Source organism: Acyrthosiphon pisum, chromosome A2, assembly GCF_005508785.2.
Source record: "Acyrthosiphon pisum isolate AL4f chromosome A2, pea_aphid_22Mar2018_4r6ur, whole genome shotgun sequence".
Classification (NCBI taxonomy): domain Eukaryota; kingdom Metazoa; phylum Arthropoda; class Insecta; order Hemiptera; family Aphididae; genus Acyrthosiphon; species Acyrthosiphon pisum.
In genome coordinates, this window is record NC_042495.1 from 89590854 (window position 1) to 89610805 (window position 19952).

The following is a 19952-nucleotide window of genomic DNA, read 5'->3' on the forward strand; positions in this document are numbered from 1 at the left end:
TAATAATCTTCATTTGATGAACAATTATGATTTGATCGTTGACTCTGATGGTTTGTTCTTCGAGGTATTTTAAGTATAAAATCTAAGCTATTTGCAGCTTTAGTGATTTCCTCAAAAATTGTATTAAAATACTATATGCTGTTTTCTCTATGTTTAGTTAATATACCAAGAAGTTCAGTTTTAACAAATTTGTGAAACAGAATGAAGATTAACACTTGTACCTTGTAATTTGGTCACAACTGGTTCTAGAACAGAAGAGTAATAAGCAATTACTTTTAAACTAATCAAAAAAGTACAATTTGATGTGGCTAATGAAAGTTGGAATGCACGATTTCTTGTAACAGTATTTGCTTCTGAACTAATAGATAACTTTTCAAGAACAGTTTTAATTTCAATGACATTTTTATCAAATAGCCGTATACATTTGTACTTTTCTGACCAACGTGACTCACAAAATAATGGAATATTTGGAATAAGTTTTCTTCTCAAAATACTCTCTCTAAAAAACTTAATTACCTATTTCTTTTACAGTACCAATAGTATTTCTGATTTCAGGAATTGAATTTTGATCGTTAACTACTAAATTAAGCTTATGTGAAGCACAATGAAAATAACAAGCAGTTGGATATATTTTTCGTATAATTGTCTGTACACCATTTTCTTTACCACTCATGGTTGAACAACCATCAAAACCTAGGCCAACAAGTTTCAACATATTTAAACCATATTTTTCTGTTGATTCTAATATACTTTTTGATATACCTTCTGCATTTAAAATATGTATTTCACTAAATCCAATAAATTCTTCATGCACTACATAATTTATATCAATATATCTTACACCAATAGATAACTGTTCCTTTCCTGCAATATCTGCTGTTTCATCAGCCAGTAAAGAAAATGCAAATGAATTATTGACTTGGGATACAATATCATTACGAATTACTTGACCACAGACTTGAATAATTTCATTTTGAATTCTATGTAATACATATTTGGATTTCCCAGAGGCCGTGTCAAAATTATTTGACAAAATATTATCACCTGAATCAATCCGAAATTTCAATAAATCAACAAAATTACCTTTATTAGCAGTGTTTCCTCTAAGGGCAATATCATGTTGTCCACAAAACAGTATTGATTTTATGATTGGTCTCAATTTTTTTCTATTATCTTCAACTTCTTTATGTACTGTACCATTTATTTGCTCAAAAACATTTATTTTTTTTGAATTCATACTGTCTAAAAACAATTTTGCTGTAACTTTTGAATCATTATGCCACAGTGTTTTTTCATGTTTTTTTTGACTCTTCAATAATTTGATAAAATTTTGTGAATGGTGTAATAATAAAAGAACCTTGTTTACCCCTGTGTACATTATATTTGAATAATACACAAAATTTACAAAAAACCCCTTTATGTTTAGTTGAATAAATCATCCAGTCATACATTTCTAAGTATTTTAAATTAAATGCACGTTTAGAATTTGATGCCATGTCATTTTTAAAATTTTAATTTATAGTTGACTTGTATGGATTAATTAGTAAACTGTACTTTTTGTCTTCTGGAATTGGATGAATATTAAAAATTAAGTTAACATATATTATATTGTCATTATCTCGACTGACTCGATCGGACAACGGAGAAAAAAACCGATTACGTTATATAATCGTTGAATTTCTCGTGAACAACAATATACGGTGAAATAGATTCTATTTTTATAGCAGTAATGGCCATATTAAACATTTTCGTTAAATAATATTATGAAATTTTCGTTCATTCTGTTCTTTTTTTCCCAGGGGTGGATAGGCCCATGGGGAAAAAGAAATTTTCCCTGGGGGGCCTACTCGGGTATATTAATTATTATTACTGTTATTTTTAACAATATAATAATACCACAAGTCAAGAATTTGCTTACGGATCTTTAACATAGTATTTTAAATTTTTATCGTTAATCTAAGACCGAAATATCCTCGTATGTTTCTCTTACAAAATATTGAGTTTTCACGCGGGCAGACGGATGACCTAACAAGTAATTTAAACCTTGTTAATTAAAGTAACACATTTCTAGTGGCTCCCGTCGCCTATCGGCTCCGGTCGCCACACTCAAGGGACCTCCCTTCGCCTACCGGCTCCGGTCGCTATACTTGATGTCAAATTCAGAAAATTGCATTTTTGTTGTAGTGGGCCACCAATTTGAAAAAACATCGTACAGTGATGCCATGCTAGCGGCACTCGTCGCTACGCTCCTCGGCGCCGTCGCTCCGCTCCGCAAATCGAAAATATCCCCCGACTTGCTGTGCAACACCACCTCAAGTTGGTCACAGGGTAACGTAAAGTCGTTTTTAATAGGTTAGAATACGTAAGTACAAAAAAATAACAAAAATGGTCCTCCACGCGGCATTATAGTAGTGTTGCGCGCATGCGTATAAACGTAAAATTGAAAACTTTGGAAGGCCATAACTTCGAAACTAAATGAGAGCGATAAATTCTGATTGCACCGTCGTTCTTAACTCGATGAGTTACATAAGTTTCGATAAAAAAAATTCAAAACGGCGAGGGGGAGCTAAACTGCAATTATGCCATAATTAATAATATAATATATATAATATTCTGTACATACTATGTGCATATTATACAGTATATTGAACTGCCATGAGTTATGTAAATCTTTGTATTTGTTTTGTTATTTTGCCTATTAATATTTATACGTGTGCCTAATGTGTTTGATTGTTAGGAAAATGGGTAGTTTTAAAGAGAAGGTTTTAGAGTTGGTTATTTTTTTTGAACCCCCCTCCAGAGCAAATTTGAATGTACGCCACTGGTTAGAACTATGTTTAATAATTTATTCAGTTTACAAGACTCATAAGATTTTAAATTAAAATGCGATTGTGTTCCTACAATAAATTGGATTCTTCAGTTATTAGGAAGATTGGATGGACTTGGCTGTTCAAATGCAATAAGCCAATAAACATTAGTGAAATTACTCCCGGCGACACCGAACAGGGTTATTTAATATTTTGAATAGGTATTTTATTTATTGTGAAATACTGAAAAGGTGGTTTGGCGCGCACTTGGCACAATATCAATATGCAATAACCGTGGTTGTGGTTAATGATCGTTATCTGACAATATTACGACACAAGATTTGATAAGATTTTGTTTTTAATAAAAAAAAACATTGTTATTCACTGATTCGATATTATTAATGTTAATGTTAAAATATGTTAATCTGTTAATTGTAAACAAATCTATAGGAGTTGTAAGCATTTTTTCACATAAAGTTTTTCAATAAAATATACATATGTTTAGAACTGAACCAGACAAGTATTTATTGTTTGCATGATACCATGATAGTAAATTTGTCAATGTTATAGTGTTGATACCAATTTTTTTAATTAAAACATTTTAAATTTTAACATTTTTATTTTACAATGGGGAAAAAGCAAGTTGCTCAGAGGGTCAAAAATAATTACAAAGTAAGTTGGTTTGTAGTTGATTTGATATTGTGAAATTGGTATTGAAAATTAATGTTTACATTCTAGCCATCAAGCAGTGCAAGAGCTCAGTTATTGTTGAGTACTACTGATACGTATGGGGTGATTCCGGATAAACTTAAATTTCCCTTTGCTGACATTTTGGATTGCAATGTCAGTCCGGATTTTCAAGTGGTTTTGAAAAAAATGAACAAAAAAGATTCTACCACTAAACTCAAAGTATATAAATATGTGATGATATACCTATAACTAATAACTAAATGTAGGTTAAACAAATTTGGTGACGTTTAATATGTATTGTGTAGGCCTTAAAAGAATTTTCTACGTTGTGTGATTCTAAAGATGAAGATACTGTCAGAGAAGTTTCCGCACCATGGATCGCTCAATATGTAAATTTATGTAAGGATAATGAACCACGCATACGCGAAGGTACCCAGAAAGCTCTGCGATCCTACTTAAACCGTGTACAACGAAATGTAGCACCATTTTTAAAGAGGTTTTTTGCCCATTGGTTTGTGGCTCAGTATGACACTCATCCACCAACTGCATCTGTTGCATCATCCACATTCGAGGTTTGTACATCTATATCTGTATGGATTTAAATTTGACTTTATGTTAAACTTTATAATTTAGAATACTTTCCCTCCAAATAAAAGAGTTGAAGTAATTGTATTTTGTCAAAAAGAAATATTTAATTATTTAATTGAGAACATAACCAATCCATCATTATTAAACACTAAGTAAGTTTTTATAAACTAATGTATATATTATAAATCTTTATACTCATGTTTTCAAATTAATTTATAGAGTCGATTCAGATGAAATAAGAGAAATGCAAATTAGAACAGCTACTAGTTGTTTGTATGCAACAGCAACATTTTTGAATTCGCTTCCTGCTGAACATATTGAAAATATTGAAAGTGATTTGAAATCATTGTTGCTTTCTAACTCTACCTACTGGAAGTTAAATAAACACCCAACACCAAGTGTATGATATATATATATATATTAATATTTTCTATGACAGTTTTATTTGTTTAATAATTCTTTTTCAATATTTATTTACAGGTTCGACAAGCTTGGTATACTTTATTGCATTCTATATTATTTAAATTGCAACAATTTTTAGAAGGCGAATGTAAAAAGGTGGCTTTTGCTGTGTTCGATAATATTGATGAAGATAATGTCACCGTATCAAATATCATTTGGAAAAGCATTTTAATTGTCTTATCAAAACCTGAGGTAATATTTATATTACGAATATTATATTGTTTGAACTAAATTATTATTAATATTATTTTTTGTATAGTTAAACTACTTTTGGTCACAATCAAATGCTGAAAAAATTTTTCTTCCTAAACTATGGAAACTTTTATCTTGCTCAAAAGGATGCATTTCGTCTGCATATGAAAATTTATTAGGACTATGTAAAAATAGTCCAGTCATGAATACTATAACAGCCACTGAATTTTATTTGAAGTGTATTACTTCAATTATACAAGGGTATAAAACTACAATGATTGTTATAACTGTAACATTACATTTATTTATGTTTTAGGTTAGAAAAAATGTCTAACCGCTTTGACCGTACAAATTTTGTTTCTGGTATTGAAACTCTTTTTGATTTTGTAACATACATTTTGAAAAATAATAACGAAGATGAATTGTTTAGTAACACAGTAATATCTGAAGTATGCACTTTATTTTAATTAATATTTTAGTTATGATTACACTAATATAATTCACTTTCAACAGGTTTTAACTTTGGTTAAGTTTAGTCTTACTGGAAAATTAGCAAAAACTATGACACCGCCAGTTATATCTCATTTGGCAGTATTTCTAGAATTTTTGACTAATAACAATAGATTACACAATTTAAAAACCGCAATATGGAATAATTTAAATACTCTTTTGATTGGAAGTGGTCTTGATGAAGAAATTATTTTTGACAACATACTAAGTAATCTGCAAGTACATTTAATTGTGTTGAATCATTTAAGAAATCCAGTAGTTAAGAAAAAAAAAAATTTGAGAGTTACATTTGAAGAATCTGGAGAAGTGTTTCTCCCTTCAAAAACGTTATTGAATGATGACTATCAAAATGATTTGGGAAATTTTGTTAATGTGGTTTTACAGTTCTATTTAGATAGAACTTCCTATCCAGAAGTTGGACATATGTATGCCAACCATGTTTGTCAAGTAATACTAGCATTTAAAAATTATGGCGTTGATCAAAAATTATCCCAAACATTAACTGGCACAAACGACAATACATCATCATCGTTCAGGTTGTATGAAAGATATGTCAAAACGTGGATTAATGATGATAAAGTTTTGACTTATAACTCAATATCAGTAATTGTTGGGTTATTGGAAACCATTGATAATGAGAATGAACGAATTAGTATGATTGATGATTTAAATTTGGTATTATTTTATTATTATTTAATATTTTGTAATAAGATAATTTAAACATTTTTCATATTTTTTTTATTTTTTTGTTAAGTTTGGATCAGATGTTGTGCTGAAAGAAATAATGAAGTACATTAGTGAAGGAAATACTTTACCCATGGTGATTTGTGATTGGTTGGAGGCAATTCCGATGCAAGATGAGTTTAAAAAATTCATATCCTCCGATGTAGACCTAAATAAATCTAATCTCCTTACAAATTGCTTAAAACTTAAAGGTGATTGTTTTAATCTTGAACATAACATGGACATTAAATAATATTATGATTGTTTTTTTTTTAGATAATACTGTTTGTGAGAAATGGACAAAAGTACTTTTGGAAACTGTACATACTAACCCTACCTCTCCGTTAGTTATAATGTTAAGACAAATATTTGAAAAAAATTTAAATGACCAGTCATTTGTCAATTCCCACCTTGATCTCATTTTCAACACAATGGAATGCTTAATCCGTACATATTTGGAAAAATCACAGGACGGTGAATGTAGAGACCAAGAAGAGCTCAGTCTAACTTGGAAACTCTTGTTGAATAATATGATAGATGCACACGACAATGAAGTTATGAAGAGGTGTAGTTTGGTTGTTACAAATTACTTACAAACTATGAGTGTTGATATAGAACATGTAGAAAATACAGTAGATCAATTTATTGAAGATTTCTTATCATGTACTAAACAAAATACGTTGCCAATTAAATTTTTGTACGAGTTGATAAAATGTGCAAATAGTGTTGATCACTCCAAAGCAATTAAATGTTGCGAATTGGCATTGTATATTAAAGGATCATTATTTTACACCGGAAATGTTGGGAATTACATAGATACAAGCGATGAGTGCTTTGGAACTGTGTATGCATTATATTCTCACATGTATGTTTTCACGAAACAGATTTTAAAATTTTTCAATGAGTCTGAACTACCTAATCATTTGGACAGTGTTGATGAAGAATTCGTCAATATTATGGCTGATATAGTTTGCAACGTAAATGTGGTTGCACACCTACAAAAATATTTTTCAAACGTGAGTTTATATTATTAAAAAAAAAAAAAAAATAGTTTATCAATTTAATTATGTATTTTGTTGTGTCTTAAATAAATTTTTTGATTTTAATTTTAATTCAGAGAAAATATTGTTGTAAAATCAAGAGTACTATTTTTGAGGATACTAAAACTAGTGTTGGTGTACTCATTCAATCACAACCAAAAAATGTTGCTCATGCCATCATAAATAAAATTATTGAAAAGTATGTGAATTGTTTTTATCACTTGTCATATACTAAATAGTAAGTGTACATATTTGTTTTTATTATAGAACAATTAATGAAGGTCCATATTGGTGTAAGTCGTTGGAATTTGTATTGGATATGTTGTCATTGCCAAATGAAGAATTGATTAATCTGTATAATTCTGCAATGTCAAAACATAGTGACAGTCCAAATTGTATACACATTATTCAGGTGACATTAATGTATTAATTTTTGTTTTTATCTAAACTTAAAACATTCAATAGATTTTTGTTTGATGTTCAGTTAATCTGTAACTTTAACATCATCCTTATAATGCTTATTAACACAATATTGACTGCATACGGACGCAAATTGGCTTTATGAGGATAAATCAGCAACACATTTGTCATCCAATATGTATTTAAGAGGATGTCAGTGCACTATTTGTTTTCTCTCTTTGGCACAACATAGACAAAACGCATTTACGCAAAATCATTTTTTCTATGCGTTTAAGTAATCTTAGAGTAAAGTCACCTATTACAAAAAAGATAGAGAATAATATTTTTGAGGGAATGACATTGATTTTATATTTTATTATTATTTGACTTTGTATTCCACTTTCAAAATAAATAAAAAAATGTTGTAAATTTAAATGATGTTTAAATTGTTTTGAGACAATATTTACACAAATCGATATGTTATTCCCTCTAAAGTATTATTCTCTATCTTTTTTGCGTGTGAGCCAGAGAGAGAAAACAAATAGTGCGCTGATAGCCTCTTAAAGAAAATGGTTTATTATTCCCTATGCGTGGCTGGATATTATTTTATCAAATAATGATATTATTAAGCATTTTCTTAAACGCATGTCTTAAAATATGATAACATACATCAGTTGGATGTATGATCATATAGAAGCAGTTCCATTATTTTATTTTTATAAGACTTGATTTTTACTTTTATTACACGCACTGGGTAAAAATGGCAAAAAGACCTACGCAATCAATGTATTAGCATATGTTGCATATGTATTTAGATTTAAATTTTTATTATATATCTATAAATGTATCATACTTTTCCTAATAATTTGGATGTTATCACGTCAAAAATAATACATTTGACATGGTAACTCGAACATTGATATCACAAAAATAAAAAAAATTCTCCTTCAAAGTCATAACACTTAGTGTGTTTTGATATGACATTTTAATAACTCAATTTTTTTTTTAACTTCAAATCACCAAGAGTAGACTAGTCTGTAGGTGTGATAAAAAGTTGTTTAGAATTTTTTCAGAATTATATAATTCAAAATTTAAAATTTTGCCAATATTATGTGTTATTACCTATTTGTAAAATGTAAATACTAAATTATTCAATAATATTGAACAGTATTCATGTGAACTTTTGGTAATCAACTTATTTATTGTTCATTTTATACAAACACTAGGGGGCATTTAATCATTTTTCTATACTAAAAAAATGAATGTTCTATATTTGAATATGATTTATTAACATTGTCTGTGTAGGTTTTTGTGAATTTTTGCGGCATGAGCAACTTGGAGTATGATCATCTTTCATTGGCAGATACAAGATGTGTTTGGAATGTGCACTTCAGAAAGACGACCAACAGTGATACGGTTTCTCAGATACAGAAGGTGTTAGACTCTGAAGAAAAATTGCTCACTAGTGACTCTGAGTAAGTTTTGCATCACAGTTATTTGTGATAACTGATAAATTATGATTGTGTGTTTGTGTGTTATAGGTGTTTGAAGGACGAAAAGACAATGATAGAAACTATACGTAATATTGAGTTTTTAAACTTGATCTTTCTCTATACAGATGATGCGTCAATCATATTAAAATACAGCAAAACAATATTCAGTCGTTTAGAATCGGTAATGTTGACCCTAAGCAATGTAGTAGATTTTGACTGCAAAACATATTTGCCCATTGGGATTGCTACTGCCTTGGTCGGTTCTTTATTTGTAAAACTGATGAAATTTTATCATGAAGAAATTTATAAACATGTACCGGAAAGCAACGAAAACCTGATAGTATTCAGATCAGACACAAAAGTTGTACGCGATTGCTTGGTGAAGATTTGGGTTGAGTTGTCAAAGAATTGTAATAGTTGTATTCATGAACTTGTATTAGAAGCTCTGAGCAATTCTATGAATTATTTAGAATTTGAGGAAATAGATCAAAAATATTGGTTTAGCCTTTGTTCGAACTTGATTAATTCCGACTGTTACCCGATCGAAATCACTGCATACAATATTTTAGACAGGTACATTGACAAAAAATTAAAACAACAAACTAACCTATTATTAACATTTCATTTTTGTTTATATATTATTTTCTAATCCGACAGATTATGTGGGGTTCGCAAAGTTGACGTGGACACTGACTTTGAATCAGATCAAGTACCATTTGAACTTTCCACGCTTCCTTTGCAAAAACTTCAAGACCTGATCTGTACAATGTTAACGGAAATCAAGTATTTTATTTTTATTTTTTGTCAATTTATAGTCATGTTTTATATAATATTAAATTTAAATTCGTTTTTAGAATCGGAAGTACATTTGAACCTAAAACTTTCTCTGAGGATTTAAAAAATACTCGAGTTTATTTGTTGTTATGGAATGTTATATTTAAATTATGTTCGAAACTTGAGTCTCAAGAACGATATAAGTACATTTCTCATTTGAAGTAAGTCATGTTCTGACGTTCTGTGCATACAATGAACAATTGATAACGGCAAACTGATACCCAAAACACTTATCACAAATCATTTTTTAGCAATAACAATTCTATTTCGTTTTTGATGGAGAATTTGTTGAAGTTGATGCCACATTCTATAATTAAGACATATGCCAATAACGACGTCAATCCAATTATCAAAGAGTTGTTCAACTTAAGACCCAGCTGTTCACCAACAGACTATTGGAACAACAAAAAACTCTGGCATATGGTGTGCTGGACATATTACAATCTATTACACACATTGCCGGCAGTTGTACGCAAATGGTGGGTGGACAGCGAACATAAAGTGTCAACTTTGGTCGACAAACTAACAACCAAATACGTATCACAGAGTTTAATTATTCAAGAGTTCCAAGATATCAAGCAAGCGAAAAAAATTGACAACATAGTGGTATATATTTGTAGTTGTAACCTCCCAATGTAATTGCGATTATGGATTGATGTTAATTTTTAACTATGATGTTTCTTTAGGTGAACTTGTATGAAAACCGCGGTATACTCGTTGTTTCATACATGATTGAAGAAACGGCCGTGGACATCACCATACAGATGGCCAGTAATCATCCTTTGGGATTGATTAAAGTCAGCAGCGATAAGAGCATGATCAACATGTCTCAGTGGAAGGGATGGTTGAAACAGTTGGCGCTGTTCTTTTCACATCAGAACGGCTCAATCATTGACGGTATATCTTTGTGGCAACTGAATATCACAAAGAAGTTTGATGGTGTCGAAGAGTGTTACATATGTTATTCTATACTTCACAACTCTAACTATCAATTACCCAAGTCTGCCTGTCGTACGTGTCACAAGAAATTCCACAGCTCATGTTTAGTGAGTATTTGGCAACTATTTAACATTATTCACATACATGGTAATATGTTACATAATGTATTTAATAAGTTAGTTCATAGTTACCCACCATATAAACTTTTATTTTTATTTCCAAACTTGTAATTTAATATTTCTGATTGGTTTGTTTTTCAGTATAAATGGTTTGTTACAAGCAACAAATCCACGTGTCCTATTTGCCGTAATCTTTTTTAAGTGTAGACACTTATTGGTTTGATTGTTATCGATGATTATTGAAAAAAAATAAAAACATGTTTTTTAAAAAAAAGACTTATAATTATTAATACTGGAGAACCAGATCATTGATCTGATTCACATGTGGTATTTGAATTTGACCATTATTGATTTGAATAGTTTGTTGATGGATGTGTACATTAAATGGTTGGTTTGCAACATCAGGTGGCGGTAGAAATACAATCATTTTTAACAGTTTTGTTTAAACTGAAAGCTAATTATCTACAATTTTGCATTACTTCATATCTTGCATGTTTAGAACAGTTACCAGTAACATTAGAGTTTAATCATATTGTGACACATGTTAGTTAAATAATTTATTAAAACGAAAATTTGAATTACTTGACGCATAAATGTAAAGGTTCAACTGATTCTTATCCAATAGCCTCAATTCAGTTGCAAAAATCTGATCATGATATGATGCAATGACATTTAATTTGTGTGACCCAACTACCTAAGTATGGCAGGGATAAAATATAAAATATAAAATTTTTTATTTAACCATGTTTAGTTAGTGGATAGGTAAATAGTATTCATACTACTCACATAGTAAGTTAACATTAATTCAATGTTTATTTAAAATTTCAAATCCAATATTGAATTTTATAACTTAGAATTGTACAGAAGTTTAAAGTAGGTACCTATTTATGTATTATTAAAATGTTATTAACTTATAACATATATCGCTCATAAGTCATATTATGTTGATATAATCCCACACCTAATTCATAAATGGGGATTTCAATGAACTTTGCATATTGTTTTCCAAAGTTACATGACTCTCGTTTTATAACATACCTACACGTATCATATATATTTTTTTTTTGATAATTTTCGATTTTAAGTTCAGTTTATGGCATTTACACTAAAATCTGTTTTGTTAAATTACGTTTTGTAAAACTATATGTTCTACTATCACTTTCATAGTATAAGGAATTATTTTACTCTAAGAAGTATATCTCCAAAAATGTACCGCTTCGTAAGATCAAGGAAACGCATGTCCTTACTGGGTTAATGAAAAATTATGAAGGACCATTTAATAATACATAATAGAATAATTCATTATAATATGATACAGTTTTTTAGGTTTTATTATATTATTTACTCTAAAAATGACTAAGATGACAATGAACAATACGAATAATGTATTACCTTAATTTCAGGATATGAGAACCATTAAATGTGACCACTATCTAAACACCTGCCTTTTTATTAAGTTTTATTTTTACAAAACAACACTTGAGTCAGATCATAGAGTAATACAGAGATGGCGTTTAGGAATAAATTGAAGCGTCAAATGCCTATTAAAATAGTCATTAATAATATTAATAAATTAAGTTAAATGTAGAATTTAATATTTTTGAAAAGTTAAATTAATTTAAATTTACCGAATAGTCAATAGTCTAATAAACAGGGTGGTTTTTTAAGCATGATCAACCTATTTTTAAGCTTAAATTACGCATATATTCAAATTTTGTTTTTAGGCATTTTTAAATGCAGTTTAGGTAGGTCCATATTTTTGAATTCTTGAGATTATTTGTACCTCTTAAGGATGATCCTGTGACAATACGAACTTCTATTTTTCAAACAGGAATCCCGGATTATCAAGGATTATTTTAATTATTAAGCAGTCATTCTTTTGAGAATTTTGATGTATATTGTTCACACACATAATAATATGTAATATATTAGATAAGTGGAGATGCTCCATAGCATTGATGAAGTATATTTAATATTTTAATCAATGCTCATAGTTACCCACCATATAAACTTTTATTTTTATTTCCAAACTTGTAATTTAATATTTCTGATTGATTTGTTTTTCAGTATTAATGGTTTGTTACAAGCAACAAATCCACATTTCCTATTTGCTGTAATCATTTTTAAATGTAAACAATTGTTTGTTTGATTGTTATCAAAGATTGAAAACAAAATAATAGCATGTTTTTTAAAAATGTATTTTTTTTAAAAAATAGACTTAAATATAATTATGAACATATTACATAACTAAAATTATATGTATAAAATAAAAAGTTGAAATTAATCAAATTGTTGAACCAGGGACCATATACCTAGATATGCGATTTAAACAATTTAGAAATTAATCTACATAATGGAGTGTTCCTTCTTTTGGAGGGGACGTGCCGGTGATAGTACCTTCTTGGGGGGAGCTACCTTGCTGAATCCAATATGATGGTACTTGTTGCTGTGTTTGGTATGTGATAGTGGCCTGAGGTTGTTGTTGTTGTTGTTGTTGTTGCTGCTGCTGCTGCTGCTGTTGTTGCTGCTGCTGTTGTTGTTGCTGCTGCTGTTGTTGGTGCTGTTGCTGTTGTTGCTGCTGCTGTTGGTGTTGTTGTTGTTGTAAATCAGCAGCTTGAGCTGGAGTAAAAGTCTGATTTCTCATTGGATCAGGCAATACTGTGAATGTTACAGACTGTGTTCGATTAGATTCTGATACTGGAGTACCAGATCGTTGATCTGGTTCATATCCACGGCCTGCATTAAAATACGAGTATATTTATGTATGTTCAGTTTAGACACAAATAGTTAACAAATTAAAATACAATATAATGATACAATTAATAAAACTATAATTTTTAAACGCTCTTATTGAAATTAAAAACTAAATGGAAAAAATGAAATAGCTTAATATTGAGTGGAATATTGTAAATGCATGCTTGACAGTCAGTATTAGGTTTTAAATATTGGTAAATATTAATTAGAGTCCTTGCTAGATAACTTGGTGTGGCGGCGCGATAACACAAAACCTGGTGTTCTCTGTATTTGGATATTATTACTGAATAACAAATAAAGTAGTCACTCGATAATTCGAAATTCAGGGGACTGAGTTAAAAATTTGATTTATAGAAGTTTTCGATTTACCGAGTGTCAATAATTGAGGGAAAACAAATTAATTCAAATTAAAGAGAGGTGAAAAATTGTATATATATATTACTTTTTCTTTTGACATTTATTTATTATACATACACATTAAAGTTTAGATTAAGTAGGTTAGGTAAGATAACATTTATAAACTACGATAATATTTAAAAACCGTCGTTATTAGTTTCATTACGAGTATGTCAAATAGATTACACATAATCTTTAAATCTACATACATATGAACTTACATATAATCGCGTTTAAGGAAATTTGAATAATAGAGGTTTGTGGAAATAAATTTGAATTGTAGAGTGTGTCCCACGGACAGACATTTTGAATACATGTATTTTCTTCTAATTATAGAGGTTTTCTTAGGGGACTCAGCGTTTAGTTTGATTTATGGAGTTTTTCGAATTATCTAGTGACTACTGTAGTGACATAAATTAGTAAATATCATTTTATATTAGTATAATTCATAGTTTCCATATCAAATTAATCTATTAATATTGACATTGTCAGCCGAGGTGGTTTATTTTTATACATTTATGACAAACAACGTAATGGGGAGTGCCGCACCGCGCGGCCAAAAGTCAAAACACACAGCGACTAGTTCAGGCTACATCTATCGCCGCCATACAAAGTTATCTTGCAATGACTGAAACTATATTTACCTGGATAAAACTGATATCGCTGTTGTTTATTTCTGTCAACTTGTTTATTTATGTCTTCTGAAAATTAATTTAAAATTACTATCGAAATAATTTAGAAATAATTTGGAAATATTTACCTTTAGCATTCATGTTTGAACATTCCTTGGAGCGGGAATCACCTGAAATTAGTATTTAGTTATTAATTACAATTTATGATTTCAAACAAAAATTATGATTTAAAAAATAATTCTATGTCCTGTAAAAATTAATGTTAATATTATTAGTTTTCCTTTTGAAATCTGAAAAATAACATGATTAGAATAAAAGCAGCTACGCTGAAAAATATAAATTTTCAATGTATTATTTATCATTACAATAGTAAGTTAACCTGTAATGTTTGAGGCACCTGTTGCTAATTGATGCTGAAAATTAGTCTGCGGAGTACGTCTCCCCGTATTTGAAGTAGCTACCATACCATTAATTGTCAATTGGCGTATTTGGTTGTCGTCATTACCATCATTGCTGTTGAATAAATTTATATAAATTGCAATAAAAATTAGTTAAATAAAAAAATTAATTAAAATTAATCTCCTCTTCTTCTGAAAAATAACATGATTAAAGAAAATCCTAAAATAAAAAACTGTTAGTGGGTTATTCGCTGTTAAAAAAATAATTAAATAAATGTATTGCATATGTATGTGTACTTGCCCAGTAGCTGATGATGGTCCAGTTCGTATTATTTTGGCTCCGGTAATTCCTCCACCTTCCGATACAACCTGAAAACACTTTATGTATAGATTATTGACCTTTTTTTGTTTCTACTTCAATTTAAATATCTAACCATTTCATAAGACCGTTTTAAGGGTTGATATTGAAATTGGTTGCTTTGTTGAAAATACTGAATGGACTGCTGTTGTCCCTGTTGTATCATGATTGGTTGATGGCTGTCATCTTGTTTGTAGATGACTTGTTGTTTATCTGACATTTGTGTCTGAATCAACTGATGTTGTGGTTTGTGTGATTGTTGTTGTTGCTGTTGTTGTGGAAGTGTCATTGTAACAATACCATTGCCTTGTGACTGTAGAATCTGATGAGATATTGGCAGTGACATTAACTGATTGCCACCAGGTGAAGCTGTTTGCTGTGTAAATGTCTTGCCCTGCTGTTGGAGTAACAATTGTTGCGTAGACGCTTGACTGACTTGTGATTGTAAAAGGCCCGGCAAGTTCTGTATGATTTGTGGTTGAAGATTTTGGAACTGATTTAGTTGAGGCATCATCATTTGTATTTGAGCAGGTTGCCCTGGTGTCTGCTGTACAATTAATTGGCCATTGGGAATATTTGCTGGGATCAATTGACCAGACTGTGTTTGTTGTAAATGAATAGTTTGCATAGCGGGCTGTTGGATTTCGGCCGGTGGTGGTTGTTGGTACTGCACAATCATGACTTGACCAGGTTGGCCAGACGGTTGCTGATATTGTGCCATTTGGTTACCAAGTATATAAGTGGTACCGATCAACCCGGAATTAGACTGCTGGCTTAATTGGGTCACTTGACCAACATTGGGAGATTGAGCCATTTGGAATGCATTAGATTGCACTTGTGGTTGGTACGCTATAATTTGGCCATTAGATGTTTGAATATACTAAAAAAATGATTTTGTTAGTTGATTTTGAAACTATTTAAAATAATTTAAATATTTACTTGTATAGGAAGTGCAGCTTGAGTCATAAATGCCTGTGTATGTGGAATAACACCATTAGCTAGTGTTGTAGGAGTAGTATGGGTAACAGACGGTGTATGTTGAACATTTTCTAAACTTTTCTATAATTTAAGAAAATAAAAGTGAGTACATTAAGAGGATGTCAGCACACTACTTGTTTTATCTCTCTGGCACATGTGCAGCAGACAAAACACATTAATGCAGAATCATTTTTTCTATGTTTTTAAGTAATCTTAGAGTAAAATCACCCATTACAAGAAAGTAGAGAATATTTTTGAGGGGACGACATATAGATTTTATATTTTATTGTTATTTGACTTTCAAAATCAATAAAAAAATGTTGTACATTTAAATAATGAAATTGTTTTGAGACAATATTTAGACAAATCGATACGATATTCCTTCAAAATTATTATTCCCTATCTTTTTTGTAATGGGTGATTTACTTTAAAATTACTTAAAAACATAGAAAAATTGATTCTGCGTAAATGCGTTTCATTGCACGTGGGCAAATAATGCACTGGCATCATCTTAAATAATAATGAACACTATTATTTTAATATAGAACATACAGTTTGTATTGCTTGCTGCTGAATTAGCTGCTGTTGCTGTGATTGAATTGTTGAATAGCTGACTGGTGTAACAGACAATGGAAGTTGGTGCTGTTGTTGCTGATTGACTACTTGTGTTTGTATTTGAGGCATAATCGATGCTTGATGCTGACCCAAAGAAGCTATATGGGTTGGCCCCTGTGTGTTTTGTGCTGACTGTTGTTGTTGTTGGTGACCTCCCATTACTGGTGGAGGAACAGCCATTAATTGAGGTACTGAATTATACAGTAACAACCATTTAAAAATACAATTTTTTTTTTATAAATATATTAGTTATAAACTTATTGATAGAAATAAGTTTGAATAACAGTTTGCATGGTTTTACTTGTAATGGAGTTGTAAGATATAAAATGACTTATATGTTTATCACTCAATATGGATTTTAACATTCATATTTAATTTAAATAAAATAATTTCTATAAATTTTACCTGCTTGTTGTGTAATAAATGGCATTTGAACATTAGCAACAGATGTCTGCACCACTTGTGATCCGTCCTGTAATGTCATCATTCCAGTTTGTGCAGCGACTTGAACAGTCTGATATTGAGCTGCAAATATATTCGAAAATTAGAAGATTGATTTTTAAATGGACCATTGAAATATAAAAGTAGATTTTTACTTGGATTCATTTGTTGTATTTGACCATTATTGGTTTGAATAGTTTGTTGATGGATTACTTGTGGTTGTTGGATGTGCACATTGGATGGTTGGTGTGCAACATTGGGTGGCGGTGCCACATGATTAGCCGCGTATGTAAGACTATATTCATTTTGAATAGTTTCGATTAAATTGAATGCTAATTGTCTACCATTTTGCAGTACTTCATTTTTTGCATGTCTATAATAGTAACAGATATCATTAGTGTCGAACTGTAGCAACTCAGGTTAATAAATAATTAATTAAAACTAAAATTTAAATTACTCGACACATAGATGTAAAGGTTCAACTGATTCTTGTCCATTAGCTTCAATGAATCCAGAACCTCGTCCTCGCATGGTTACTACCGCCCCCGTTTCATTCATTATATAATGAAGATTTGCTCCGTTTAATCCTAATATTTTATTTCTGAGGTCAAAAGCTGGCGGCGCGTGGTCTAAGCCAATTAAGACTTTTTCCTAATAATATTATAATTTTCCCTACTAGTTAAGATATTTAAATAATATGAAACTCAACTAAATGTTTTACTTACTATTCCTGCCCCATTAATCAAAGGGCCAGATGTCAAATTTGGATGCTTAGACATATCTTTGTCTCGTTGAATAAGTGATTGAATTTTTTTAATAGCAACTAAAGTTAAAATAAAAAATGAATTTTTAGAAAACAGAATAAAATATAATTCTATAGTAATTCATGACTCAATATGCTCACGAGCTAAATTTGGTTCTTTCGGCCCTTTAATAAGTAAATGTAATGCTTTCTCTGTTGATGCTTGATTTTTTTCTTTAGGAGTCATGTACCTTCCTCTAGTAACAATCACCGTACCTGCACAATAACAATTAATAAATTTCAAGCAGTTGCAAATAGGCTTGTGGTGTTGCGTTGAGATTTCGGTAAACAAATAATTCTAAAAACAAATCACCAGAAAATTCTTCTATGTCATTTTGTATGGACTTGCTGGTGAGTAGTATACGGTCAGTGTCAGCCAAGTCGTTGATTTCGAACTGAGTTTTGAGCTGTTGAGGGGGAGCACATTGGGCCTGTGCAAGACGCGACGACATATTTTGTAAAAACAGTTTCTTGGTTTTTCGACTACTATTAGACTAAGCCGGCACGAAAACTACTACACATACCTCCGGTTGGTCACCGACCCGTTTCGCTAGGGCTGATTCTACTCGGGTCGCCATCTCCACAGCCAGCTTGAGTTTGTTGGTCGGGATCGACATCATGTCGCAACAGATTGACAATATTTAGTCGGAATACGGTCCGACGACAGGACCGATGTTGGTCAGAGCGACGACGATCATTACCGCAGTTTTTAAAACCGTTACGAACAAGAGAAAAATCGTGAGGAAACCTAAAAAAATGATATTAAACTATATTAAGCTACCTACTTACAATATTTTCAACAAAATATTTTAGTATTATATGTATCGTTTTCAAATGCGATAACAAGAGACTGCAACAAGCCGAAAAGAAAAAAAAACATAAAAGATAGAATCAAGGAATACTGATTTCCAAACGTTTCGTGTTTATACAATAGTAATGAAACAAACACGTCCGCCAGTGTTACCATTCCCGCGATATTTAAGCTAAAATATGTCCGGTGAAAGAACGTTTCTCGGTTCGGTCTTGGGACCATAATATGGCATATTATTCACAATGAAAAATGAAAATTATAAATTGTAATTTTTAAAAAGGTGGCTATTAATTATTATTCATTTTAATTTTTAAATGTATATGCTTAATTATTATAAATGTCCTAAAAAGTTTATGAGTAGAATATCTCAATACGGTTTTTACTTCTTTTTTTGAACCATCAATATTCACAACAGTAAGTTGTAGGAAATCTATAAGAAATTAGGGCATTTATTATAAGTCGAAAAATTCAATAATTTAATAAATTGATGTGTCACGGTCTCTCAGGATAGGTACTTGTAATATCGGACTTATGGAACATGTTACATAGGTCATAGGTACTTACTACTTAGGTACTACCTACAACTGTATGTCTGTATGTTTGTACAGTAATTACCTACGTTTTTTATGGTTCGCTCAATTTAACATAGTACCTATGCAAAACTGGAATCGCCGAAAAAAAGTGTACAAGAATAAGTTTTCGGTAAATTGTTCACTAAACTTTTTTTCCAGAACATTTTTTCGCTGATTAGGTACCCAATACCGATATTAAATTGTATTATAGTCGGTACCTACCTACGTCGCATAAGGATAAGGATAAGACTCAATTATAAGAGTACCTAGGTATAATAATATAATATTATGTTACATTGTTACTCATCAATATAGTATGACCCAGAATAGACTTAGGTACTACAGTTTTAATGGGTTGAACCAAACCCAGTGGCGTTGCGAACTTGAAATTGTTCAGAG

General features: G+C 30.6%; 3 protein-coding genes across 7 annotated transcripts in view; 1 reads left to right on the plus strand and 2 right to left on the minus strand.

Annotated features, from left to right (window-relative positions):
• The window catches only part of LOC103309141 (zinc finger MYM-type protein 1-like), a 2950-nt gene extending 1454 nt beyond the window's left edge, over window positions 1-1496 (minus strand). The window contains exons 1-3 of the mRNA XM_008183845.1: window positions 1406-1496; window positions 517-1191; window positions 222-434 (exon numbers count right to left, since the gene is read on the minus strand). Of these exons, the coding sequence (XP_008182067.1) occupies window positions 222-434; window positions 517-1191; window positions 1406-1496 (979 nt within the window). The remainder of the gene's footprint in view (window positions 1-221; window positions 435-516; window positions 1192-1405) is intronic.
• A 1694-nt stretch (window positions 1497-3190) lies between these two features.
• Window positions 3191-11070, plus strand: LOC100167101 (E3 ubiquitin-protein ligase listerin). The gene is made up of 20 exons (XM_001950938.5): window positions 3191-3479; window positions 3546-3716; window positions 3803-4069; window positions 4131-4237; window positions 4305-4485; window positions 4566-4739; window positions 4807-5000; window positions 5056-5188; window positions 5253-5924; window positions 6004-6184; window positions 6249-6988; window positions 7090-7211; window positions 7280-7424; window positions 8717-8886; window positions 8953-9477; window positions 9562-9687; window positions 9759-9899; window positions 9990-10344; window positions 10425-10784; window positions 10938-11070. Exons 1-20 carry the CDS (start codon window positions 3435-3437, stop codon window positions 10995-10997), a joined length of 4869 nt encoding a protein of 1622 aa, XP_001950973.1. The 5' UTR covers window positions 3191-3434; the 3' UTR covers window positions 10998-11070.
• Window positions 11071-12978: 1908 nt separating this feature from the next.
• Window positions 12979-19058, minus strand: LOC100169154 (putative uncharacterized protein DDB_G0271606). 5 transcript variants are annotated; one of them, XM_016803633.1, is made up of 15 exons: window positions 18695-19058; window positions 18484-18601; window positions 18273-18386; window positions 18094-18191; window positions 17826-18019; window positions 17524-17741; window positions 17333-17452; window positions 16865-17088; window positions 16274-16393; window positions 15411-16214; window positions 15278-15354; window positions 14958-15091; window positions 14707-14748; window positions 14591-14647; window positions 12979-13532 (listed from the first exon to the last, which is right to left on the minus strand). In XM_016803633.1, exons 1-15 carry the CDS (start codon window positions 18788-18790, stop codon window positions 13138-13140), a joined length of 2811 nt encoding a protein of 936 aa, XP_016659122.1. In that variant the 5' UTR covers window positions 18791-19058; the 3' UTR covers window positions 12979-13137. The 5 variants fall into 5 exon arrangements, with proteins under 5 accessions (XP_016659122.1, XP_003243846.1, XP_016659120.1 ...); XM_003243798.3 differs by having other exon boundaries at window positions 15278-15345; window positions 16865-17118; XM_016803631.1 differs by having other exon boundaries at window positions 16865-17118.
• Window positions 19059-19952: the final 894 nt, after the last annotated feature.